This window comes from Pagrus pagrus (assembly GCF_965226575.1).
Source record: "Pagrus pagrus genome assembly, chromosome: 15".
Classification (NCBI taxonomy): Eukaryota; Metazoa; Chordata; class Actinopteri; order Spariformes; family Sparidae; genus Pagrus; species Pagrus pagrus.
This window is the reverse complement of record NC_140199.1, coordinates 5,781,374-5,808,195: the sequence shown is the minus strand read 5'-3', so window position 1 is coordinate 5,808,195 and position 26,822 is coordinate 5,781,374. Positions and strand designations below refer to the sequence as shown.

Here is a 26,822-nt window from a genome sequence, read left to right as displayed (position 1 = left end):
TTGTTGTTTTTCTTAAGTTATTCAAGAGAATGATAACTCAATCTATTGGCTATGTTTGGTTCACATAGTTTATTCTAACCCTCTAGTATTTTTTGTGATTAGTTCATATTTTATAATCTCTCTAAGGCACTGTGTTATTTTTGGTTTCCTGTGGAGTAAAGCAAAGTAGATGCAGAGGGGTTTTTATGGGAGAACAAAGGTGACATGTCCGGATTTGAAATCAGGGATCCGGAGATGGGAAAGAAGGGGAGGAGGGAGGGTGGTGGGGGGGGGGGTCATTTATCAAGGGCCCCTCCGGCTTGCAACCATTGTGGGCCCTTCACCAAAATGTAGACCGACGTCACCGCTTCCGCCCAGCACCCCCCCTCCTCCGCCTCCTCCCCCCTCTCCCTCCCCCGGCGTCGTTGGAGCAGCTCGGCTGCTGCCTGCAATCCAACATGGAGTAGAGAGAGATGGGGCTCTAGCGGGGCCACCCCTCGGTAACAACAGCGACGACGCGCTTTTTACGCACAACTGGAACCGGAGTCGTCGGTGAAAACATGCGCCTTAGGACTTAAAAACGGAGTGTGTGCCTTGCGTGTCCGTGTGTGTGCGTGCGTGTGTGTGTCTGTGTGTGTGTGAGTGTGTTTGGGGAAGGGGGGGGGGGGGGGGAGCGAGGAGAAGAGAAGAGCTGGATTCGGCTACTAAACTGTCTGTATAGGCTACGTTACCTACTGAAGGCGATGGGGGGATTAAAGTTATAGGACAGGGGGCATTTGCGATCCAGAAGGAGCTGGGTGGCTCCGGGGGGGAAAAGTGAGGAAAAAGAAGACGGAGGCTCAGCCAGGCGAAGGCAAAGCCAGAGAGCCGACACTCGCACAAAGGCGCAGGGGGGATTTATGCGGAATTGGAGACAGAATCGGAGGAGCCGCGGTGAAAGAATGACGAGCGAAAAGTATGCAACCGCCGTGGTACATTACCTGAGGTGAAGCGAGAAAATGATAGAAGAAACACACCCAAACGAGTAAGTACTGTGCCTCAAAGCTTTCCCTATCCGTGTGTCTTTTTTCGCTTCACCCTGTGCCTACAAGTTGGAGATGATCAGGGCAACTTGGCGGAATGTGCAGCCTTAAACTCTCCCCCACCACCACCACCTCCTCCTCCTCCTCCTCACAAAGCTGGCTTTCATGTGTGTTTTCCTGCATGTTTTCTTTTTCTCTGTGTGTGTGTCGGTGAGCATTTGGTGCTCGATGCTGCTGGAAAAGCAAATGCATTGACAGTGCTGTAAAAGAAGAGGGGTTTTCTTTTTTTAGGGCCCCCACCTTTTGGTGTAGACTAGGTCTTGAGAAAAGGCGAGAGAGAGAGAGAGAGAAAGGAGAAGAAGAAGAAGAGGAGTAGGAGGAGGAGGAGGGGAATAAGCGTGGGTGGATCGGAAACATTTTCTGAAAGGATCTGAAGCGAGAGAGAGCAGAGCAGGCCCTGTTGCAGCGTAACTTAGAAACTCAAACACGCCCCGAAGTTACACCTTTTATAAACACACAAACAGCAGCGGGCTCACGCACCTCTTGTTTGTGCGTTGTTCGGGAGGGGAAAAAAACGAGAAAAAGCCTGCGGCGCTTAACAGAGGTTATTTGGCCACATCTGTATGTTTGCTTCCAACCGAAGGGGGAAGTCTCACAGGATATGAGATATCCGATATGCCTCATCCGCCATCTCTTTCTCAATCGCCCTCATTTGCATAGCCTACCGCGCTCCATTCATAAAAAAAAAAAAAACACACACACACACACACACCGATTGTAAACCACGAATAAAAATACGCGTGTTGTTTCTCCGTGAACCGAGGCTGATCAGCTGGCGTGTCCGTCCGCTCGTGTTTTGACACACACGACCCAGTGGATCGGGGCTGTTGCGTCTTTGCGAAACGAAGCTAATGCAGAGCCGTGCAATGTGTAGGCCCACAGACCTGTTTGTGCCTATATGGACGGCTGCTGGACGCTTAAAATTAGCTTCACCGAGAACGAGCTGCAGCTTCGTGCGACTCGTATTCACACTGGGCAGGTGTTGAATGTGAACGTGTTGTTAAAAAGCAGATCACGATAGTGTTTTTAAAAATGTAAGTGTGCAGGCGCTGGCTGCCTGGTGTGTGCCGTGTGGTTTTTTGTTTTTTTTTCACAGCTCCATTAGCCTGTGTGGACAACTTCTCTGTCTCTTGTCAGGCTACACGGGGCTGTGCTCGGTAGGAATGCCTGCCTTGCAGATCTCTCAGTCGGCGGTGGGGTGGAAGGGCGAAGGGCACCGTAGGGGATGTTTGCGCTGCTGTGGCGTGACGCCGGCTCATTCATAAAAGCCCTCTAACCTTCAGCACGTCCCCATTCATGCCTGCCGGCCGTACTCGGCTCAACGGAGCTAGCGTACCTTAAGCTACACTGTGTTTGTCTGTCACACAGGGACAGGAGAGGAACAAACGGGCCGACACCTAGCACCCAGTGTGTGCCTGTCATGTAGGCTGTTAGCTTAGTGTAATGCTAACACACGAGAGGCGCCGCCCGGGGGCTAGCTGCCTTCATGTAAATTAAACAGGTGTTTGAACTAACCTGAATCCACTTTGAGCTGTCCTGTGCCTTTTTTAAAAACTCCTTAACTGTTCCTCTTTGACTGGATGTGTCTTTATGACCCTGTTCCGAGTCATATACTTCTAAATAAACAGGCCGGACTCTTAATTGCCCTTCACTTCCGGGCCAGGAAGCGTTTCTATGGCGATGGTGTATCTTTTCGCAGGCCACGCCCACCACGTACCCGCAGAACAGAGCTAGCTAAGGGCTAATGACTTTAGTAAGCAAACAAAAGCAGTTTGTCCTCGGAATATAAAGATATTTAACAAGAAATAAGTCAAATTTGTTTCTATAGCTCTGTCAAACAAGTTTTATGACTTTTAAAACGGTGCAACCGTTGACCCTCAGGGTTTTCCCACCTTATTTCGGGAAAACTTTGCATGATAGTGAATGGAGATTTTATTTTATCCTGCCTAAATTGTGCCATGAACTACACATATGATGTTTGTCGAGTTAAAAGATAATTTTCCACGTCAAGAAAGTCAGTTTGTCGTAATTCAAGTAAAATTACGTCTAGTTTTGTGAGCTACATTGTCCCGCTCAACATACCTCACCAACAACAACATGGCCGCCAACTCGGCACAGGAAAGATACTAAAAAGAGGAAAATCACAATAAAACTGCTCATATTGACAATTGCAGTTATTTGAAAGGAAAGTTAGTTCTTTACTGGTTGTTTTAAATTTTGACACCTGGTCCCAAATATGGGTTTTCAGTCTCCATGACTTCCAATAATCTGTATCAGCCCTGAAAAAGCCACATTACTCGACATCGATTAAGGTCTGAGGTTGGATTTTTTCGCCACAGTACAAAGGATGTGACTTTATGCACGTCCGCAGAGCAACAGGAGCTAACGTTAGCTTAGAGTCCGCTAATATAACTTAGCATCCGGCTTCCAGCACAACACAGATGTTCCACAGAGCCCCTTTAATGGACGCGGACGCTAACAGCTGCCAATTTACCTCTTGATTCTCACTGGCTGACTAACATCCAGACTGGGCTGTCCTAAAACGTCCAACAGCAGCAGATTGGTGGCCATATGAATGCATTTACTGCAATCATCTATCATTAGCTGCTTGTTTATGTCACTTAGCTAGGCTAGCTAACGGCTAAAAGCACATCTTGGTTTCCAGACGAGTATGTTTAAGGGTTATTGAACTGTGTTGTTTTAAAACATTGATGAGTTACTGTAATCTTATAATGTTAAATGTCCACTCAACATAATGTTTACATTTATTTTTAGTCTCAGTTTAGGTTAATTTATTGTTATCCCATTTGCATTGTACACATAAGTTCTGTACATATGTAAAATGCCTTCTGCAGATTATTTTACTTATTTTTGGTGCTACGATGTTGCTTCATGCCAAAGTGTGTATTGTGTTATTATCTGCTAGTTTGTATATTGTGGTTGCCTTATCAAATATGAAGGCCATTATGGGATTAAGGAGGGTCATTAGATAAAAGACGCACCTTTATACCTTTTGTGTCGTGTTAAAAGGTGCAGCAGTCTAACTTTTCACCTGATTATGTTGCCTGTGTCAAAGGTGCGATATATCACCACCTCTCTTATGACTGTATTCAGCAGTGGTTTTCTATTGATTCACGCTGTGGAGATTGAGTCACATGCACGCCTTTGAATCAGCAGGCGATGTGATTAGAGGCACGCACACATGCTCTGTTTCGTTGACCACATATCCTAAACTGTTACCGTGTCCTAAATTGGGAGGATGTGCCTCTTTGCCCTGTCCTTCCTGAGGACATTTACGATATTTTTCTTGCACACACACACCCGATAGAGTCACAACACAAGCAGAGGATGTATTGATCCGGTGTGTGCTGCTGCTGCAGGGTCAGCATGTGCACAGTCAGTATTGGACAGAAGATGCCCGGTGACATTCAGCTAAGGTCAACGTAGCTACGAAATATAATCCATCGCCGAACAAAAAGCACTCATCAACTGGCAAACACAGCAGCGAGGCGTTAGCAGGTCTGCATGTTCCCTCGGCAGGACTGTTCTGTTCCTCGCACATATCGAGACTATAATAAATTTGACAGGTGTGGATATTTGGGACAGTGGAAAAAGTTCATTACCAATACAATGCAGAATTGGCAGAACAACTTGTAATAAATAATAGCTATTACAGAAGAGATTTCACATTCTTCCCTTCCTTTTTTCATTTCCTTCTGTGTTTTATGTAGGTTCTTGTTCATGTAAAAGGTCTTGAAAGTTAAAAAGCCTATAGTTCGCACAGACAGGAGCTCCTTTTTCCTACAGAGAACACTGCTCCTGAAATGCCTCACGCATCACCATGTCACACATCTGCATAATTAATGCCTATATTCATGGCAGAAGCTAACTGGAAGCCGAAAACGGAACAGAGGTTTCACAAACCCAAAATAAAAAAGTCTTTTCTCTCATCTTGCTTGAGTTATTCCTACATTTGCCAGAACTCATCAACAATCCAGAGAACCTGGATGTGTTGCATTCATCCGTAAATTGAGAATGAACTGTATGTAGAAAGATTAATCGTAGTAAGGGCCTTGAGACTGACTTTAAAGGCAACGTGTGTTGGAGCTACATTGCATTCTGGTCTATCGAGGCTACTAGTAGTGTAGAAAATGGTCTTTCTGGCTTTCTCTTCTGCGATTATTCTGAGTGACTGACCATGAAACCCGACATTTCCTGTTGATGTTTTAGGCTGCTGAAAGGTTTCCTATTGTCAGTCTCTATTTGTGGCGAGCTAACATGTGCTGTATGTGTACAGCATTTGCATATACTGTAACAAGACTACATAAATGTAACTATTCATAAGACCGTGTGGAAAGTGAGACTGAATGGGGCTTATTTAGCAGCGCTACACACGCTTTTATATTGTTGCTGTAGGCAGAATGATCGCGTAATTTCGAAAAAGAGAGAACGGCAGAGAAAGATGACAAGCTACAGAACAGGGACGGCACTTTTCCATCATTTTAATTAGAGAAACAGACTCTTGGAGTGGATGTATGTGGATGAATAAAAGTATACAGATGCACGGATCGTAAGCTTGGCAACCGATTGCAAGAAGCGCACAAAGAAAGAGAATATCGACACACGCCTCATGTCCACAAATGAACTTCCTTTGCAGACCCTTTGCATTTTCTCTCTCTATTCTCTGTACTCCCCCTCCACACACACACACACACACACACACATGCAGACACATCATGTGGAACAGATCCTTGTTCACAGTATTTCCTGTGTTTTACAGAGCAGCTCATCACTGGTTGCTATCCGGAGCCTTTATATAATGGCCTGAGCTGTTTATATCTAGAGACCAAACAATGGACCCGGATTGTTTGCCTGTTTTTCTTTTACTAATCTCTGCTCATCAGCTGACTGGATGACCAAGATTATAATAGCTTGAGTTTTCATTCACTTCATTTAGGGGGTGTTTTTTCCTCGTAACACCATATACAACAATCCAGGTTCTTTTCAGCTCTCCGGTGGATGAACTCGGTGAACTTTCTCTTCTTCAGTAACCGGGCTGCTGGGGCCGATTGTCGGCCTGAAAAGAGATGAGACCAAGGCTGAATGTTTTTGTGATTTAGCTTATCTTCCACCCGTGCCAATTTTCTCAACATATGATATTTATCAAAAGGAAGGGTGATGATTTTGGAGGACGTATTTAAAAGTTAATCTAGTTTGGTTTTGTTGCTGATGACTTGGCAACACACAAGACAGTCTCAGTCCTCCTCTGTCCTGGTTTGAGGTCAGTCACTCTTAAAGCAGATCTCACCACCATAAAGGGTTTACAGTCCTGAAAAATCATATACAGCTCAAATTATTTCAGACGGAGGCTCCTTGAAAACGGGATGTTTTCACGTTTGCCTCAAATTAAAACTTCTCCCTTTAATAAGACCGTAAATAGCGACAGGAAACCTTGCAGCCTGTAATGTGTAGTGCTAAATGTACCAGCATATTTAGACTGGGGAAGCCCTCAGAGAACAGACTTCCTAGTGTTTAATATGCAAATAATTTTCAGTTGGTTTGGTGCCCTTGAGGCTAGATCACAGGCCGTCCAATTACAAGATAAACCTTTGCGACTGACAGTTTATGTAAACGAAGACGTATACCTGATCAAAAGAGCCGACGCTTTGACGGATGCCAATCACAAAAACAGAGAATTAGAAATTGAAAGATTAGAAAAAGCCCTCCTCACTTATATTTGACCCAGAGCGGTAAGCCTAACACAGTATAAGAGGATATGAGGCATTATAAAGGGTCTTGGTTGGCTTTTCAGTCGCTTTTAATAGGTTTAGACCCAATCAGCTTATTTTCTGTTTGGTTTCATACTGCTGAATCACCTCAGGGATGACGGCATCCACTTTAAAGGTTGTTGGACAACATGTTCTTGAGCCACAAAACAGGCCTGAACATACGCACATCAAAGTATCTTGATTATCCTGATGGTTAATCACATATTTAAAGTCTTGAAAAGAGCTGAAAACGGTAAGAATGTGACAGCGTAATCATGAATGGGTCTGAGCTTGCAGTGCGATAGGTCGGTTGGATATGGGATGTTTTCCATTAACGTTCCTCTGCGTATTAGTGACCTCTCTGTTATGTCAACTGACACACTCGCACACACTCTCACCAGCAGCATCGAGTCTTGTGCTGCCCGGACATGTGAGCGCTCGGTGTAAGCAGCTGATTGACAGAAAGCCGATCACACATCCCCTCAGGAGCCTCAACTGTCGATAGTTGTGAATGAACTCGCTTCACCCCGACGCTCTCTCTTTCTCTTTCTGTTTCTCTCGTCCTTTCCATTCACACATTGAAATGAAACTATGAATGTAAGCCAATATGAAATGCATCACTTTTACATAATTCACCTTATTTTGTCATAACTGACTGTTTTTTGCAGTAAAAATCCGACTCATTATCCCTCTACACATTTTTGCGCATGCTTTTGATCAGCTCCCACTTTTTCTTCCTTCCTAGCACTCATTTTAAATCAGTAATAGACTAAAATGCCAATACAAAACTCCATAAAATTGCAGTTTTTAAGTTGTCCAGCATCAATTATAGAATATCTGTAGTTGTGCATGATAATTCTGCGTATATGGTACATATTTTATGTGAAAAAAAAAAGTTTCTTTCACATTTTTTATGAACTTTTCTGTGTGTACTGTAAATTCAAAGGGAAATAAATCATAACTTAAAGTAAGGTTTAAATTAGTTGATGAATTGTGAAGCTATACAAATAAAAATCAAAGTCTCCAGGAGCTTCAGGATCCCAAAACTGATTTGAAAAGGTGTTATTTACAACCTCGATGCACAGTTCAGCTTGTGCAACCAGACGGGGTGTGTGCTAACACTTCTAGCTTATCTTAGATTTCAGCTTTTCTAGTCAATTTTGGATCTTGGGGCTTCCGGAGACTTGGATTATACTACATAAGCTGTATGGAGACATTTGTTGTTTGCTTTAAAACAAGTCCCGAGCTGCTTCAGTTATTTGTTTGCAATGCTGTTCTGCTGTGAAGCTCCAGAAATGTCAACTACGAAAACTTCACCTGACTTTCAGAGCACTTTCAGACCAAATGTTTTATTTTTGGATGAACATATCCTTTAATAAGCTGTTTCAGAACATGTGGCGTGGCTGCCATCCCTTTACCAGAAGTGTACTGTAAGAACACTGTCACCATTCAGTGCATCAAAAGTACAAACCAATAATGAAATCATCCTGATTGTGAGGCCCTCTTCAGTCACTTCCTGATCGTTGCAGATGTGACTGCGTGTGTGGAGCTCCACAGAGATAGGCAGACCCCGTGTGCGTGCGTGTGTGTGTGTGTGTGTGTGTGTGTGTGTGTGTGTGTGTGTGTGTGTGTGTGTGTGTGTGTGTGTGTGTGTGTGTGTGGTTCTGTTGATCAGGCAGAGGCGCGGCCAGTCATGCCTTATCAGAGGAAGTATAGCCGCCCTTATCACACATGGCTGGGCTGCCCTCACTGGCCCTTTTATCTGTCACACATGAGCTGGATTCCAGACCTGATAACCAGACTGCTTCCCAGCCCCCTTTACTGTTTTATTGCAATATTGTTAAGCACAGACCACAGTCAGGTATTTGCAGGGTCCGGCTCAGTGAGTTGCACCTCTAATAGTGCATGCTCTGAAAGTAAAAAGTTATTCGTTCCAGCTATCGTTCGATGGTGTTGGCTTACAGGCAAATAAAATGAACAAAAGGAACTGCAGAGTTCACTGACAGTGCAGCACTAAAGTGACTTGGCAGAGACGCCACAGGTGTGTCCTCCACCCACAGCTCGTTTCCTCATTATGATACGGACTTGCTTGAAAGGTGTGGGCCAGGCACAGAAATAAAAGGTAAAGAACGGATACTTCAAACACGGTGCTGCAATGACTGTATGAAATTCAGAAACCACGATGACCAGTTTGAAGGTTTGTGTGATATATAATTGTTTGTTCCTCATTTACAGTAGAGGGAAACAATCAACTGGCTAAAGGTTATATTTCACTCCACGCTGGCTGTTTGTTATAATTTTTCACATTACAGCCCAGATAAATAAATGCCACTGAACAAAAAACTTGAATAATTCTTCTCTTTAATCGTTTGCTAAAGCAGCTATGATCCAAATCTTTTGATTTACTATGGAAACCATGACTACGTGTTTGTACAAGTTCATAATGAACCTACCTTGACTTATCACTGGACTTCCCCTGAACTCGACGAAGCCTTTAAACATCTTTCAGCTCAGGCAGCTGATTTCTGTGAAAAAGCATGACCAACCAACTGCAACCGACCCACCTTGTTCCAGAGAACAGGCTGGCACAGTTAGTGACTAGCTGGTAAAACATTGTGGCAAGATATTTCCCCTCTGGAGTCGGTGGAGACCAAAATGGAGCTAAAAGAAGAGTGAATTATGGACTTAAGACACAACTGATGAACTCAATGCTTATGTTACTCTGTGTCTGCTGGATGCATGTTTGCCAACAGTTTACTCACACATTAGCTGTATCAACCTATCAAGATGATAATACACCAGTGCTGTTTCCAGCATGTTTTTTTGCCCAGCCCAGTCGCCAGGATAAAATGTCGACAGTTAACATTTCTGCGAACCACTGATGCATTCATATTTGTACATGTCGTGCGTATCATACTTACATTTTTACTCGCATTTACATGAGAAGGCCGTCAAGCCAGTGACCACAGTTCAAGACGGCGTTTCAAAATTTGTAAGTGTGACACCACTGGATATTATTTAAGGAGAGCTCAGGACAACTTCCAGCAAAAAACAGATATTTTTGACAGGAAGTTAGGACATCTGTAGCTGTGTTTGTGGCAATGAAAACAGGTACTTTCTGCCAAAAACATAATTTTTTCCTAAACCTAACCAGAGCGTAAGCGCAGATTTTGAGAAACCTGAAGTTGTAACATACAGAAACGTACATTGCCAACATTTATTCTGGCGATTGAGATGTTAAACTAGCATACTAGGCATCAGTTATAGCACTGAGATGTATCCAAAGTAACAAACAATCACTCCCTCTGATAAAAGTATACAAGTGGCTGTGAACATGGAAATAGGGCACCATAACCTGTCTATGCTGTTTTACATCTGTGGGTGAAGAGAAGGCAATGGCTCCAGTGTGGTCAATGAAACGTTGGTATGTTTGCATATCAGGTTGTTAAATTTGGTACTGTGAGTGATTGCCATAATACCAACTGTACTATCACTCAAACTCTATGTTATTATCATTATTATATTGGCCTGTGCCCATCCTAACTGAAGGAGCTTGTGAGTCATGGTGGGAGGAAGTCAGCTCGCAGTAAATCAAAAACGTGGCATAAAGACATAAAAAAAAACAGTCACAGGCCATTGACCGCCAACACGCAACAGTACGGTGAAAGAAATTGTGCAATATGTCTGGCAACTACAGTAGAGAAGTAGAAGCAAGACGCACCCTGCACCTTTGACCTGATGACAGCAGCTCATGTTAAATTAAAAAAAAGGATGTGACACATTAATTACCTGCTCTTTCCTTATCAGTGAGGTGGTGACTTCCACCATGTCTTCCAACTAAACTGAGTCATCCCTCCACTTACATCCTCACTCCCACTTACAGAGACGTTGCAGCCCTTAAACATAGCACAGTCTGTAGTAACTGTAAACCACTCGGGACACATTTTTGTGCCCAAATATCAGGCAACCGTAATGTTTGAAAAAGTTTGCATAAAGGTAAAGACGGTGTATGTGAATTCCACCCAAATAGATGAGTATAAATAGTGTATCTACCACCTTTTCTTAAAGTAGGCGTCACAGTCCTTTTTACAGCATCGGTACCTCGTGCCGCATTCGTGGGGCCAGATTTAGATTCACAGTTCCCAAATGTATGTGTGTGTCTGTGTGTATTTGTGCCAGAATGTGTGGTCACTCCCAAGTGTATTAAAGTAGCGCATTGCTGCTGGTTGTGGCTGTCTGTGTGTTCCAGCCACAGATTATAGGGCCTGTCGGCAGACGGGGCTCTGTACGCGGGTCACAAGACAGCCCAAAATGTGACAAGTTCATCTCAGGGAGCTGATAGCCGGTATCGTGTATCTTAAAGCGCATGAGCTTATATAGCAGAGAATTTGGTGTTATTTCTGTATGTGGGTGGACTGGATGTGCGGTTCTGTATGTGAATGTGTCGTACATGTGTTTGACTCATGTTAAACCGCTGTGGTACTTTGATTTGAAAGAAGCAATTTGGATTTTCCACTTAAAACATTTGTCGGTGTCAGAGCTGCTCTGGAAGCAGAAATCATGGCCCGATCCCAAAACACCGCTTGCGTCCACCACTTAGCCATACCATTCATCATTGCGCTGTCACGGCAATAGGAGCAGGGTGTCCTGAATCGTGTTGGGAGGGCGAAGTTTTAGTATCATTTCTTTATGTTGCTACTTTACATTTGTTTGGGTCCAATTATGTATTTGTCATTTCCTAAGAAGCGCAGCAAGTGGCCAGGTAATGATCTCTTGTTTTATTTGATGACTTGATTGTTAGCGTGACGTTGTAGATTTTGCGACCGGCCATGCTTTTCAATCTCCATCAGATATGGCAAATGGCATATTGGAAATGTCCGGTTGTGTCTGTTTACATAAACGCCATCAAAGACAACTGCTGACTGGGGGTCGAAAGGTTTGAGATTTCAACCACTACCCCTTGTAACCTCTGAGGGGCAGAATTTGGAAATGAGATTGATTTCACTGTACAAAATATTGAAAAGAGTATTTGGCTTTTCACAAGCACCAAAACCTACAAACTATGACTTCCAACAGGAACAAAGCGTCTGTTGAGTAGTCCGTGCTGTTCTAATTACAGTATTTGTTGTCAGATAAGGCCAAGTGCTTAGCAAACCTGACTAACGCCAACATCGTCCAAACAAAATATATACAGCACACAAGGGGCAGGTGAGATTATTTCAAGACCAGATTGATTTATTTGAATAACTTGTAGTAACTTGTTGCCACTGTTTATGAATTCATTAGTATTGTTTATTATCCTTCATACTTGGCCGGATTTTGAGCTGTTATTGGGCTGGAAAGCATCCAACCAATCTGGCAACACTGATCCAGAGAGCTAACCAGAAAAAATCTGGCATGGCAGGATGTAACAATAAATTTCAACCGCTCTTAATGTGTCAACCAACATCTGACAACAACTAGTCGACTGTGAAGACGTGAAAAAAATCTTACTCGGTTGATTTTAAAAAGCTGGTTACCAGACGCACAGCTGACCTTTTTATACTCAAGCTAGCAAGCTAGTTTGCTAGCCAGACCCTCCAAGACGATGAAATGATAGAAATATAAATAGACGGTTGCTATTTTGAGCGTCTATCATTTCCTTTGTTGCCATTCAAGTTTCCCACGTGGCAAAACCTGAATGACTGTTTGCCTCCACCCGCTGTGGTTTGACATGACAAATAAAATCATACCTGCCTACGTTCTGTACGACTACAGCTTCAGACTGCTGATAACAAGTTTCTTTTAATTACTGTCTTAGGTAGGTTTGGTCTGTCTTTAGTGCTGCAACAAAAGAGACGTAATTAATATTTCAATGGAAAAGTCTAACTAGAGACAAGCGGACTCAGAGGAAGCATTCATTTTAAGTGTGTGTGTGCACCCGTGTGTGTGTGTGTGTGTGTGTTTACATAAAAGTGCACACCTTGTGGGTGAATCTGTAGTTGCTTTCCAGTACGAGCTGTTTGTCTGCTGTCACCCAGTCAGTCAGTCTGTCATTCAGTCACTTTTATGAATGTGTGTGGGTGGGAGCTGGTGAACCAGTTTTGCCACCTGTGTGTGAGTGAGTGAGTGTGTGCGTGTGGGTGTGTGCGTGTGGGTGTGTGTACATCAAATCCCTGGGACTGTCTGTAAGCTAATTATATAACAACACCTCTCTCATTCACTCCCACTCTCCCTCCCTCCCTCTCTCTTTCCATGTTTCTCTTTCTCTCTCTCTCTCTCTTCAACCCTCTCCCACACACACACACACACACACACACACACAAATACACACAGTGCAGCATCGATGCAATACACAGAGGTACATCCTGTTATTGTCAGATCATTCATGTGGATTGACTGTGTTCATTGTGTCCCTGTGAGGGTGGTGGCTGTCATGCTAATGCTTGAGAATGTCTTGTATTTTACCATTCAGCCTCCATTGTGGCGTCTCATGTTAGAAGCACTGACGTCTCTATTGACTGCAGAGGGAGTTTTTGTCGTGTATTGTGTTGTGCTGCTATATAGACTAAACTGTAGCTGTATTATCTGTCAGTTTGTGCGACATGCGTCTGATCACGGCTCCAGTCTGCTGGTCCCTCATCTGCTGCGTGTACACGAACTCACCCGTGTGAAGCTGGAATACGATTTTCTCAGGTTTAGGTGATAATTAGGCTGCTACTAATCGTAATATTCATTATCAAATCATCTGTTAATTTCCTTTTACTGAGTGATAATAATTAGTCTATAAAATCTCAGAAAAATAGTGGAAAATGCTGCCCAGAGCCCAAGGTAATGACTTTTAACAACAATATAAAACAGGACGAGGAAACAATCAGTATTGTCTTTGAACTTATCAGGTGATTTTGAATTTAATTGTTTTTGTATAACATTAGATGTGAAGACACTTCAAATCTTCACATTTTTCTTGATATGGATCATATAATTACCTCAGCAAAGGAAGTTTTTGTTTTTGTCCCTGTCAGTTTTTTTGGTCAGTTGGTTTGTGAGCAGGATTACACAAAAACTACTTAGCAGATTTCCACCAAACTTGGTTGCAGGATGGGTCTTGGCCCAGAATAGACCCCATTAACTTTCGGTACTGGTTCAGGAGTTTTTTGTCACTTTCTTTAACAATGCAAGAAAGGGTGTTTTTCAATTTTTTTCTTCATTTTCGCTTGGAATAATGCATGGGTCTTGATGAATGAGGGCCATCAGAGCCTATGGATGTCATTATTTTGATGTTTTTCCTTTAGTGTAGGGATGTAGGAATTGAACTAGGGACATCGCAGTTATATTTGTATAATATTTTTATATACTAGACCACTGGAAGGAACATTTTTACAAATCATTAAAGGGTTAACCCAGGAAAAATGTTTTGCAGAGATGGTAACCCATGCTGAGTATGACTCATCTTGTCTCATGATTAATTAAATTTATTAATTCATATTAGGTTTATTTGGTCATTTAAGTGTATGATTTTGCAAAAAACAATTGTACAAGACAAATCATACTCTTCTTTCCCACAATACTTAAACACATCACAAGAACAAGACAGGAAAAACAAACAGAAGAAAAACTTTCCAAACCCTTTTTTAAAAATAACACAAAATACTGTATAGATACAGATTGCTATCCCTTTTATGTACACGTGTTTTTTCATTCCCCAAATCATATAAAAATTCAACAAAACTTACTGTGTGTAAGAGTTTCATTTATTGAATGATTCCTCTGAAATTCTCTTAAGAAAAAGCATGAAAACACACACACACACACTGACTTTAATGTAATGTAGCTTTGTGTTGTATTTTCTGTCTGACTCGTCCCGGTGCAACACCTCCCACCTCAGCACAGCGAGGACCAGGCGAAGTCGTGACTTGAGACGCCCTCAAACATTCTGCCACTGTGTGATTCCAGCTCTATAATAAACTGCTGTGGCATTAACTCACTACGAGACTGCTGCCAGAAAAAAATAAGACTACAGGAGAGTCATTTCTTACATGTAGAGGTCAGGATGAAATGGTAGGAACAAGAGTTTGTTCTGAGGCTTGTATACCATCAGCGTTTGCCAGTCTTTGATTGTTTATTGTCTGTTCTGGTGGACTTTACACATCTATAGGCAGAGTTACCAAGAACTGGCAGACTACGTGTATATTTCTGTACATTTTTCTTTGGTGGTTGTTTCTCTGCATGTGACACTTTAACAAACCAAACTGGAATATACAGCAAAATCAGAATCATCAATGTCGCTGATTAGGCAAATAATGAAATGCAAGCTAAGCGTCTGCATCAGAAATATTCTCTGTAACCAAACATGTTTGCTGAGGTTGCTGCGCTCCTCGGTGTTGATTGAAACCTCCTGTGCTCTTCTCAATGCTTTCATTATCGGCTGAAATGTTTACGGGCGTCACTCACAGTCCTCTTGAAGAAGTATGTAGTTGATGCAAAGTGATTTGATGTAGAGTTACATGGAAATGAACGAGATACAGCATCTAGTTAGCAAAAACAAACGTCAAAGAATTTGTTCTGGTGGCAACGCCAAGATTTTATCAAGCATACAAATGAAAATGAAATGGTGATAACAGAATCTTTGAATGCAGAACATCAGGTGATCAGTTAGCGAACAGATGCAGAAAGTCCATAACCTACTGTGAACTTTGCTCATTTGTTTTCCAGGAATCAATTTTAAAGGTCTTGGTTTTATCATAAAGAGCTGCTACCCTGCATTTCTGTGAAGAGTTGTGTCGTCATGTTAAAGTTTCAGAGGTATTTTCATGTGAGCCACTGCTGTGGCTGGTATGCTGACTTGTTGCTCTTTACACTACATAACCTGACTTCCTCCTTTACTGCCATAACACTTACTACTGCCACTAGAGGTCACCGCCTAACAAGACACATAAATATGTGTCGTAATAAGCTGCTTTCTGGTAATATAAAAACAAATGTCAGTTGTCATTCTAATAATTCTTCCTCTCTCTCTCTCTCTCTCTCTCCAGTGACAGCTACATCGTGCGTGTGAAAGCGGTGGTGATGACGCGGGACGACTCGAGTGGGGGCTGGCTGGCCCAGGACGGGGGAGCTCTGAGCAGGGTCGGCGTGTGCCGCCTCCTGCCACCAGAGCTGGCACCCGTGCCGGCCTCCAGCTATTCGCAGTTCCTCATCCGCGGTGAGCGACTGCGGGACAAACAGGTAAAACACAAACAACCACAAAAATGTCAAAGTTTAGGAGAGTTAATGATGAGTTATAGAAAATATGGCTGACGTGCGTCGTATAAACAGGTGATCCTGGACTGTCCGCTGAGGAAGGACCTTGTGTACACCATAGCGACGCCCACATTTCACCATTGGAAGGTGGAGGACAGGAAGTGTGGGCTGTCCTTCCAGAGTCCAGCTGACGCCAGAGCGTTCGACAGAGGGGTACGGAAAGCCATCGAGGACCTGGCTGAAGGTACGCTGTGCCACAGTGTAACTAAGTGTGGTTACAGATAAGTCAGGATGGGACGCCAAGATGTTCCTGTATCACTGTACTACCTCTGTGGCTTCTGTTAATGTGCCCACAAAGTCCGTCTCCTGTTCACCGTCAGCAGATGAGCTTCCGGGTTACCCTCACACATACATCATCCGGAGAGTGTTGGATCCTTGAATTAAAGCCTGCTCCTGTTTTCTTCTGTGTAGGCTCCACCACCTCCTCCACAGCACTCCAGAACGAGGGCGAGCTGGGTGACGACGACGTCTTTACAGTAAGCGTTACTGTTTCCTACATGTATAATGGGTTATAGACGTCTAGTCGTTTACTTCATCAGCAGGTTGGCCATTGTTACTGCCACAAATCCTCATTTATGTACTACTATCTGTAGTTCATTTTCTGACGTGTTTCGCCAGTTTTTTGCGGTTTGTCCCGCGCCGCAGAGCCTGTCAGTCATATAAAGTACTCTGATTGGTTGTTCAGCTCAGCAAATCAGGTCAAAAGGCCCCTTTGCTTCTTTGCCTGTTCAATTTAACTTTAAAATCAGTGATATTCACGATCAAAAGTTGCCTTATTAGCGACAGTGGTGTGAAAATGGCGGGTTAACGCTGCTTTATCATATCGTGAGACAGGCGATGCTACAGTCTGCCTTCGTTGCTACTAATTTTTTGATGTCAGTTTGGTGTGTCTGGGACATAATACAACCCAGAAAGGCCAGTTAGCAGATCCATAAACATAACTCACAAACACACAAACTTCCTGAATCAGAGTCTACTCAGTAGCATTAAACAACCAACAACACCCTACGTTGTTTTAACAGGCTGTTTTGGCCCTGACATGTCGCTCAGTTTCTTCCAGTACTTCTTCAACATCTCCAGTCCGCATCTAAACACCCTCATGATCCGTCTCTGAAAAGGAAGTACTACTCGTAGGCACTGAAGTAAATGTTGCCAGTGCACGCTGATCAACTCTTCAGCCAAGACCCTTAAACTCTCAAGACTTTGTTTCCTCCATCCAGCAGAAAGTATTTAAACTCCACTCGGGATCCCCTCCCTGTCACGTATACCTGCCACAGCACATGAAGTATGTGTGTGTTGTTTGTGTGTCAAGGCCTCTCTACCTTAAGTTAGTATGAAGGACCCCCTCCCCCCACGCTGCAACCTGACACCAGGAGCAGCAGGCAGGGTCACGGGGTCACTTCCTGTATCCCACCACCTCGCTCTCTCCTGCTGACCCCCTCCCCTCACCCACCCTCTCCACCCTCCCAGTCGAAAAAGAGAGTCGCCACCAAACTAGCAGCTAGCAGCTGTTTCCCAGCTTAGTGCAGGGCCGGTGATTTACGAGAGGAAGTGCCTCGTGGTTCATCTTTGACTCGAGCTGTCTGTAAGGGCCAAGACTAATAGGTGCTCTGCTGGGAGTGTACAGCCACCACAGAGACGCATACAAACACACGAGGAAGGGTGGAGGGAGGGTGGAGCGATCCCTGAAAATGGAGCGTCGGGTTTTCAGGAAAGTAGAAGCTTTCAGGGCAATAAATCCAAAGCAATTTCTTGGTATTGTGACTCAAAAAGCTGCCATATTCATACAAATAAGACTCTCAGCTGCTCACTTCCATTTTGGTAAAGCTGAGGAGAAGCTCATAATGCAACAGATAGTGAGTTAGCCTTCATATTTCTAATTTACCACCATTTTTCTTTAAACTTTCTCAGGTTCAGATGTGGTTTACATTGGTTTTGTCAGAGAAAGGTGGTGTTCTTGAATAGCTAGTAAAGATCTATTGATTCAACTGGACCCAACAAAGAATCGGGTTGGGTGCGGATTGGTGATTTTCCAGTGTAAATTCCTCTTTCAATGCGTCAATCATCTGCTCCCAATCATGTCATGAGTTACAGTAGATGGACAAAAGGGAAAGAGGTGGAGAACAAGCCGCTGCACACCTCCAGTTTCACAGTATCGGTTGTTTCAGGTTAAGTCTTCATGACACATACGCTCGTCTCAGCTCTCAGTTTTAAGTCTGATCAGAACTCAAATCTCCACTGACTGCATCCACTGATGACCTCAAACTAACCCCACTACTCTTGTCTACTCGGAGTCTTGTCCATTCGTATGAAAGCTGCTCAGTGGACCCATGAAGCCAAGCCCCACTTCCAGGGTATAAAATTACCTGGATCTTCTGCGTTGTGGGGTCCGTAGAGCAGACTTCTGCAAACTGAGCCGACTAACTTCCAGTTTAAAGCCCGGCTGACTTAAATAAAATGACTTAATCATGCTGCTCTTCTTAGAGTAAGTGAAACGAGTCATTTTGCAGCAGTTGTGATGCTCAAAAAGTGTATCCACCGTTTTCCAGCCGCTTCTTTCACAGTGTAAACTTCTGGGAAAAAGTCTTTTCAGGTCCCAGTTCATCACGTGACGTTGTAATTACACGGTTTGGCCACTACGAAGGTTGGCTTTTAAGCGTGGCGCTCTTCCTGGGGTGTTGCCTCGAACTAACTCGAACTGTGCCGGACAAACTGGAAAATGTTTGGGCGACGATCGGCAAAACAGGCACCCGATGTTAGCCAACCGTCAGCAAACACTGTGAGCTTGAAGAGGAAGTGGAGGAGACATGAGGAGACAACAAAGTGTACGAAGATCTTAAAGTGACAGAAAATGCTCTTAGTGAACGATGCAATGTCGACACATGGCTCATTTATTTCACTTTTTACCAACTTAATAATAATGGGACACACGGTACCGCTTGCTTACCCCTGTGCTAATGACCTTTCCTAAAGTTAGCGGTGGCGGCAGAGTTTGCGATGCCGGCAGTCGTGGACAGAGGGAAATGCTGCAGCAGATTTACAGCCTTTGGGGAGGAGGAGGGGGGGAGGAGGACCGGGGAGGATGGTGGGAGAGCTGGGGGAGAGCTAGGATGGACATACTTCCCTAAATTATTCCTCGTTCGCCAAACCTAAACTTAACCCAACCCTTCCTCTGTCCCTCCCTTCAGCACGTCTCCTCTCTCTGTCTCTATTTTGGCTCATTCACAACAGGGGGAGTGAAAGCTATTGAAGCAATTCTGGGCTCATCCCAGGAGAGCGAGACGGGCCTGTTGAAGGATGAATCCTCCCGAGCTTTGAGTCGGGACATGTTTTGTGTCAGAAAATAACTTGAAATGCCCTCTGTCCAGCCTTGAGCCGAGAATATATAGAGGGAGGATGTCCAGAAATATAAACTCTCCCCCTCAACTCCTCTCTGTCCTCTTGTGCAGCTCGAGCTCGCAGCAGAGAGTCTGGTCTGTGTTTTGAATTAGTTGCAGCCGCGGTGGAGGCCAGAGTCGGACTGGTTTTAAACCGTATCAGCTCCTCCCCCCCGGTAATGTCTTCTCCAGGGGGGCGGGGCCGGAGCGGAGGCAGCATGTTATGTTATTTTTGGCCGGCTGCTCTGAGGGCTTTGTAAGAAAGCTGGGGGAAATTCTCTGCATGGCGGTATCCATGTGGGGAGCAGGATATAATAGGGATAGCTTCAGCAGACAGACACACACACACACACACACAGCAGATCTGGGTCATATACCTCTGGCAAATAATCTATAGCGTTGGTTTCAGTGCCACATTTTGACACATGAAGTGAGAATTTGTCAGTTTCATCAAGTTTAAGAGAAGTTGAGGAGCGATATGTTATCTGTGCACACTGCAAGGAAGACTGTTGGACTTCAAGTTGAGGGATTCCCACTGACCCAAAGGATGGATGCAACCATTGTCAGGGCCTTGTTTCGTTGTGTTATGCTCCTTTTGGCGGATGCTGTTCGTCCACATTGACTTGGCATTTTAAAGGATGTTGGCCTGTTTGTGAGTCGGGTCGGGAATTTAGTCGTTAATGGTCCCCAGATGATTTAAGATGACTTTTCTTGTAGATCCACCATGAGCTTCACATTTGAAATTTGGATTCAAGATAATCAAGATATTGTATGTAACATAAATGTAAAAGACGAGGCCTTCTGTTGTATATTTGTAACTGTGAAGTTCGAAACCATCAACCTCCTCTCACAGCCGAGCTGCAGTTACATCTTTCTGAGGCATTTATTTCTTTTAGTCTTTCCAGCACATGTCGAAGTGGAATGAGAACATTTTGAAAAACTGGAATCAAATCTTTTTTTTTTTTTGTGCTCGTCAGGTGGAATGAAATCACATGAGCAGAAAAAGAAACGAGGCACATAAATCTGAAAACTGCTGGCAGAAAATGACCGCGTAAAAACTTTTTCTGTGACGGAGACGCTTGTTAACCTTTGATACGTGTTTCTATGGCGACCGGCCATGTGAGACTCGGAGCAAATGAAACAGACGCAGACGGTGATTTTAAAACGTAACTTTATTTCAACACAACCACACCTGCAGCCTCCTCATTTAGGCCAAACACATCGTGAATATCTCTGTCCATGAACACACACACGATGAGACGGGAGTCCTCACCACCTGCCTATCAGCTGGTACACTGAAGGCTGGCCCCCTCTGTGCCTGTCTGAAATCTGTCTGTCTGAGCGCTACACGGCAGCGGCCCCGACTGTCTAGTGTCTGGCCAAGGTTTGACTTGGAGTGGAGCCCTGACAGCCTTTAGCGGAAAGGGGACAGGATACTGTTCACACACAGAAACACACACACACACACGCTCAACACACACACACAGCGGTGGAAAAGAGAGAGGGAAAGGTGGAATGTGTAGAAGTGAGATTGAGGGAAGGAGGACAGGTTGTTGAGGGGGGAGACAGAGGGAAGAGGAGGAGGAGAGGCCAAAAGAGGTGATACTGGGAACACTGAACGCCGGCTTCTTCGTAACAAGTCGCTCCGACATCAACAGTAGTCTGTGTTAAGGTGTACTTAACAGGTGTAGGTGCCACTTATTTTTATTCGTTGTAGTGCTGAAACGACTAGGAGAATTAAAGGGTTAGTTCATCAAAAAAAAAAAGGGAATTCTTTATCTACTCACCCTCATGCGGATGGTAATTCGAGTTTCGTGGTCCACAAAACATTTCTGGAGCTGAAGTAGATGGGGACTTGTTTTAAAATGTAAAAAGAAAACATGAAATGGCCTCATACAGCTCGTCTGGAATAATCCAAGTCAACGGAAACCCTGAGATCCCAAATTTTATTTGAAATGACGATATTTACACACTCGACGCACAGTCGAGCTTGTGCAACCACCTCAGACGGCGTGCACGCTAACCCTTTTAGCTTAGCGGCTAAAGTGAAGACTTTTGGATTGAAAAATGGTGTAAATAACTTATTTTCCAATTAATTTGGGATCTGAGGGCTTCCGGAGTCTTGGATTATGCTGGGATAAGCTGTATGGAGCCATTTTGTGTTTGTGTTTGTGTTTGTGTTTTGTTTTGCGTTGGGTTTTTTTAGTACATAACGACCAAAATTTCCTTTTTTGGGTGAATTTATCAAGTAACGCTAAGCCAAAGTTAAATATGTTTTTTGCACCTACAATACACCTGAAGGAGTCTAATACATTAATCTTCCTGCACTGACATCACTTGACTCCTGCATCTCCACGGTAACCTCATTCATCAGAAATGCTATAAATAAACGTGATAACCAGGTAAATTTTTTTAATGTTTGTCTGAGGGACTGTTGCTGATGTTTTCGGTCAGATGTTGCTTTCAAACTTGGACCAACACAAAGTGATCCGCAGTGAGCTCCCGCTTCCTGTTTTTCCCAATCAGAGCTGCGCCGACGCTTCCTGTTTTTGTTTGTCCAATCATGGCGTCCTCTCGCACTAACTATTTGTTTGGCGTATCCAATCAGAGTGCAGCTTTCAGCCCGCATCCTGTGTTTGTTTGTCCCCTCAGAACACCACGGACAGCTCATCCAACTCCTCCCAGAAACTGGAGAGCTCTCTGCAGCCGCTCGAGTCCTCGCCCCTTCCGCAGAGACACAAGTGCATGCTGGGACATCGCCACGACCTCCACGACCCCTACCGGCTCTCAGACCACTACTTCATGGACCAGGTGAGACAAAGAACGTCCAGTTATATCACACCAAGAACGCGAAGGACCAGGTGTTCCTTCCAAGATTACATATTCTGGTTAAACTTTTGTCATGATTTTTTAATTAAAGCTGAACAAACTGTATTCGGTTAAAAGTTTCATTGTGTCTTTGTCCTCAGCCCTTGTCTCGGCTTCCCCGTCACGTCACCTTCCAGGAGGACGAGGAAATCGTCCGCATCAACCCTCGAGAACGCAGCTGGGAGCGAACTACCGAGCGCCACCATGGACGCATGTCAGATCGCCCCTGGCTCACGGGCTATGAGGACTACCGCCACGCCACTGTGCGGGACAAGTTCATCCAAATGGACGACAATGAGTCCTACGTCCACTTTGCCAAGACGGAGGCGCAGAAGCACGACTACACGTACCCCTTGGCGCCGGCCTTGTCGCCCTCAGACTCTGACCCCGCCCTCGGACCCTTGGTAAATAAGGGCCACGGCGGCTCGTATCGCCAAGGCTTCTCCTCTGTGGTCTCCTCCCAGCCCCGCTCCTTCCTCCCGAGTTCCTCCCCGTCCACCAACGGGGGGAAGGGGCGGAAGGAGGACGGGGTGGAGCGCGCTCAATGCGAGCACTGCGGCGAGGCCTTTTACATCTCCGACAACAGGAGAGGCCGGTGCCAGGATGCGCCGGACCCCGTGCGGGCGTGCATCCAGCGGGTCAGCTGCATGTGGCTGGCAGACACCATGCTCTACCACTGCATGTCGGACCCAGAGGGGGACTACTCAGACCCCTGCTCTTGTGACGGGGGCGAGGGCAGCGGGGGAGGCCGACTCGGCTCGCGCTGGTTAGCTCTGCTCGGCTTGTCCCTGGTGGCGCCCTGCCTCTGCCTCTACCCGCCTCTCCACGCTTGCCACCGGGCGGGGCTCAGGTGCGGCTGCTGCGGGGGCCGACACAAGGCTCTGAGCTGAGCGGCCGCGCTCGGGGAAAACCTCTCGGAGGGAACGGCAAAAAAAAAACCTAAACCCAACGCAAGCACAGGGAAAGGGAAGGATGGGGAAACACACAGAGGGGACATGTGGTCACGGCTGCTCGCTCTCTTGCCTTGGTTTCTCTGGGTTTCTCTACAAATTCCAGACACTGAAATAAGCCAAAAAAAAAAACAGTTGGTGCATTTTCTGAACGGCCTGGGAAGATAAGCTCCCCCTTACGGCAGACAGTTCTCTCAGCTCTCCACGTGGCCATTTCAAGCTCTGTTTCTAGTGAGAGAGCACTCTTTTTCAGGGGGCCTTTTTTTATAGCTGACCTATATGTCATGTATCACATATGCAGGTACTTTATACTTTGTACACTGACTCGGCGTCAAAGAACTTGAAATTGTTCCTCTGTCCTATTTTTTTTTCTCTCCTTTGTTGTACGCGTGGCCATTTTGTTTATATTCCAATATCAGGCCCGCTCAGCTCGACTCCAGCTACAAGAGAAATCAGACACTACACCTCTTTGCGTGTGTGTGTGTGTGTGCGACGAGTGTGTGTGCGTGCGTGTGCGTGGATGGTATATGTGCATGCCTACAATGTGCGCCGAGGCCTTTTGTCGTCTGTACTGCAGCTTATAGTAAAGCTAATGTATATAGTCTACATAGCTCTCCACCATCGACATCTTCTCTGTTCACTGAAACAAACGTGGTACTCATCTTAATCTTCTAATATCCCAAAGATTCGTGTTTTTATCCTATTTATTTTCTCACTGAATTAATCTACCAGCAACAGGGCGCTGGGCTGTGATCTACTCACTCGATGAGGCGGTGCTCGAGCACCCGTCTCCCTGCTCCTTTCTCGTTATTACAAACAGTGCCTAAACTATCACCTAAAGCAGGAACCCATCCAGAATTCAGTTTTTTGGCGTATTTTACTTAACATGCGCTCGAAGCGGTGTGAGATTTTAAGGCTCTGATTTCCTCATTTAAGGACTGAAAAAATCAATCAGAGATACCGTTAACGTCGGAGCCCGTCATGCCTTAAAATGTGGAGTGTCTAACTCCTAACGTCACCCCCCCGTCCCTCTGAAGATGTCTGCTATAATGAAACGTGTGAGCACGGTTAGCAGCTCCAAAGCAATCAGCCTCACCACACACTCTTTTAAACTTAGTTTAAACTATTTTTGTAATGAAAATAACTCTTAAAAAAAAGTTCACATCAAGTGTGTAAACTAAGGACTCTAGTTTGCTTGCGATGTACAATCAGCTCCCCTCTTTAAGTCAACCCGTCTCCAGTGGAGCACGCCAGTCACACTCGAACACACAAACATACTTCTTAAAAACAAACATAGGTTTAAAATCTTGTTACTATAGTGAAAATTAGTATGAAGACTTTTTTTCTGCAAAAAACATAATTATGTACAATATAACAATGTCACTACGCCAGTGTAGTGAGTCTTATCTCACAATTATCTGTAAAAGTTAAGCCTACGTGTTAGTTGTGATCAGACGTTTTGGGAAATACTTATTAGAAGATCGATGCTACTCATGTCATGTTTGTGTGTTTTAAATATGAAGCTAACCTTGAGCCAGCAGGCAGTTAGCTTAGCTTAGCATTCACAGAGCTAGCCTGGCTCCATCCAGAGGTAACAGAATCCACCGACCAGCACTTCTACAGCTCGTTAACCAACATGTTTTATGCCCTTAATTTGTGGTTTTTCGGGGGGTTTTGTACTGGACTATTTCTTGTCCGGGTGCAGTGACTTCCTGGAATCTCTTCTGGTTAGAAATTAGTATTTCCCAAAGTGTCGAACTAATCCTTTAAGTCCAAAATGTAGTTCTGTCTATCGGACATTAACACGAGAGAAAACTTGCTAAAACCACAGTTTTCTTTTTTAGTTTGTGACTGGCGTGCGCTGTTTCTCCGTCCTACAGCATCTTTTTCCCTCCATGCCAGATTTGGTACATCATCGTGCCCACAAAGAATAACACCAGATGTTCGACAACAGCTCGGATGAATTAATTCAGTCATTATTTACCTACCCACGTGTCGATGGAGAAGTCGGGTGAAGTTTCGTAGTCCACAGAACATTTCTTGAGCTTGACAGCAAAACATTAATACATACAGCTTGTCCAGCATAATTCAAGCCCCTAGAGCCAAAATCAATTCAAAAAGACGTTATTTTAATCCTTTTTGAGGGTGTAAAAAAATGTCTTTTCAAATCAATTTGGGCTTTCAGGTCTCCTGGAGACTTGGATTACACTGGATCAGCTGTATGAAGCCATTTTATGATTTATTTCAGTTGTTTTTACATGTTTTAATACTAATCAGTTGCTATGAAACTCAAAAAATGCACTACGAAACTTCACCAGACTTTCTGTCGGCATGAGAATAATTACATAATGACTGAATTCTCATTTTTTTGCGTGAACGTGTCCTTTTAATAAGAAAGCAACTGTTAAAGTTTGGTCATTCAGGTCACACTGGGTGTGTCGATGCACAAACATCCGGCACGGGAGGAAAAACAAAAACTGCTGTCCTTTCCTGCCTGTGTCACCTGGCGCTGAAGTGACACTCGAGCCAGCCAATCACGCCCCCACACTGACAGCACAACACTAAACTGACGACCGCTCGGGTGCTTTTTTTTTTTTTCTCGTTGATGGCAGCGTTGGGGATGTGACCGGTAACACAATGAGCTTTTAGAAGTACAAAAGAAACAAAAAAAAAAAAAAACGAAGCAGGACATCAGTGAGGTCCCTTTGGAAAAGAACGGGAGTCTGAAAAACAGCTGAAATCCTGGAAACAAACATCCATCCCCGATTGTTTTGCCAAGGAAATGTCACTTACTGTAGTTGAAATGCAGAATGCCTGAGGATGTCCTTCTTCCTTCCCTGGTTGTGTCTGTTTCATACATCCTGTCCTCTGTACCAGTACGTCCTTGGTGTGTGTGTGTGTGTGTGTGTGTGTGTGTTTATCCCACATCCCTTTCCCCTCTCCTGCTCCTTGATCCAAAAGCTACTTGGATGGGCTTGAAAATGCTATCACATACTAACACTGATCTATTATAATCGGATCCTTTTGATGATGTGATGTATCAGGGACGGGGGCCAATCAGATTGGAAAGACTGTGTGCGTGTGTGTTCGTGAGTCGGCGTCAAATCTTTTTCTCGTTGTCTGGTGTTTGAGTGTGTTCTCACATGTCAGAGCCATTTTACAAGTGCCTGAACGCATCCTCTTTATCTCCTTGTGTATTTAAAATTGAAAAAATTAAAGAAACGACTCCCTGTAATGAATTAGACCCATTTTTTACGCTTAGTATTTTTACCTCTGTAAAAAAAAAAGAGCAAAAATTATATTATATATATCAAGTGTATGTTGTACATTTTTATTTCTATTTTGTTTTTTTTAAATAACTGTTTCTAACATGTACGATGGATGTAGCTCTTGCTTTCGAGAAGGAACAGGAAGTACTTTGTAGATACTGAAGGGTGGCCAGGTCTGTGAGAAAACTAAGTGAAATGTGTGTCTTACCTTCCGCCTCCAATAAAATGAGAGAAAACAGTGAAACCA

At 44.3% G+C, this 26,822-nt stretch overlaps 2 protein-coding genes across 2 annotated transcripts in view; one reads left to right on the top strand and one right to left on the bottom strand.

The window, feature by feature from the left end:
- Positions 1-2,712, bottom strand: part of meis1b (Meis homeobox 1 b) — a 222,402-nt gene extending 219,690 nt beyond the window's left edge. The window contains exon 1 of the mRNA XM_084375047.1: positions 2,577-2,712. The gene's annotated coding sequence lies outside the window, so the exon portion shown is untranslated. The remainder of the gene's footprint in view (positions 1-2,576) is intronic.
- On the top strand, positions 420-26,822 carry LOC311270274 (sprouty-related, EVH1 domain-containing protein 2-like). Its single transcript, XM_084375044.1, has 6 exons — positions 420-1,003; positions 15,844-16,036; positions 16,127-16,295; positions 16,523-16,587; positions 22,141-22,299; positions 22,458-26,822. Exons 1-6 carry the CDS (start codon positions 978-980, stop codon positions 23,244-23,246), a joined length of 1,401 nt encoding a protein of 466 aa, XP_084231170.1. The 5' UTR covers positions 420-977; the 3' UTR covers positions 23,247-26,822.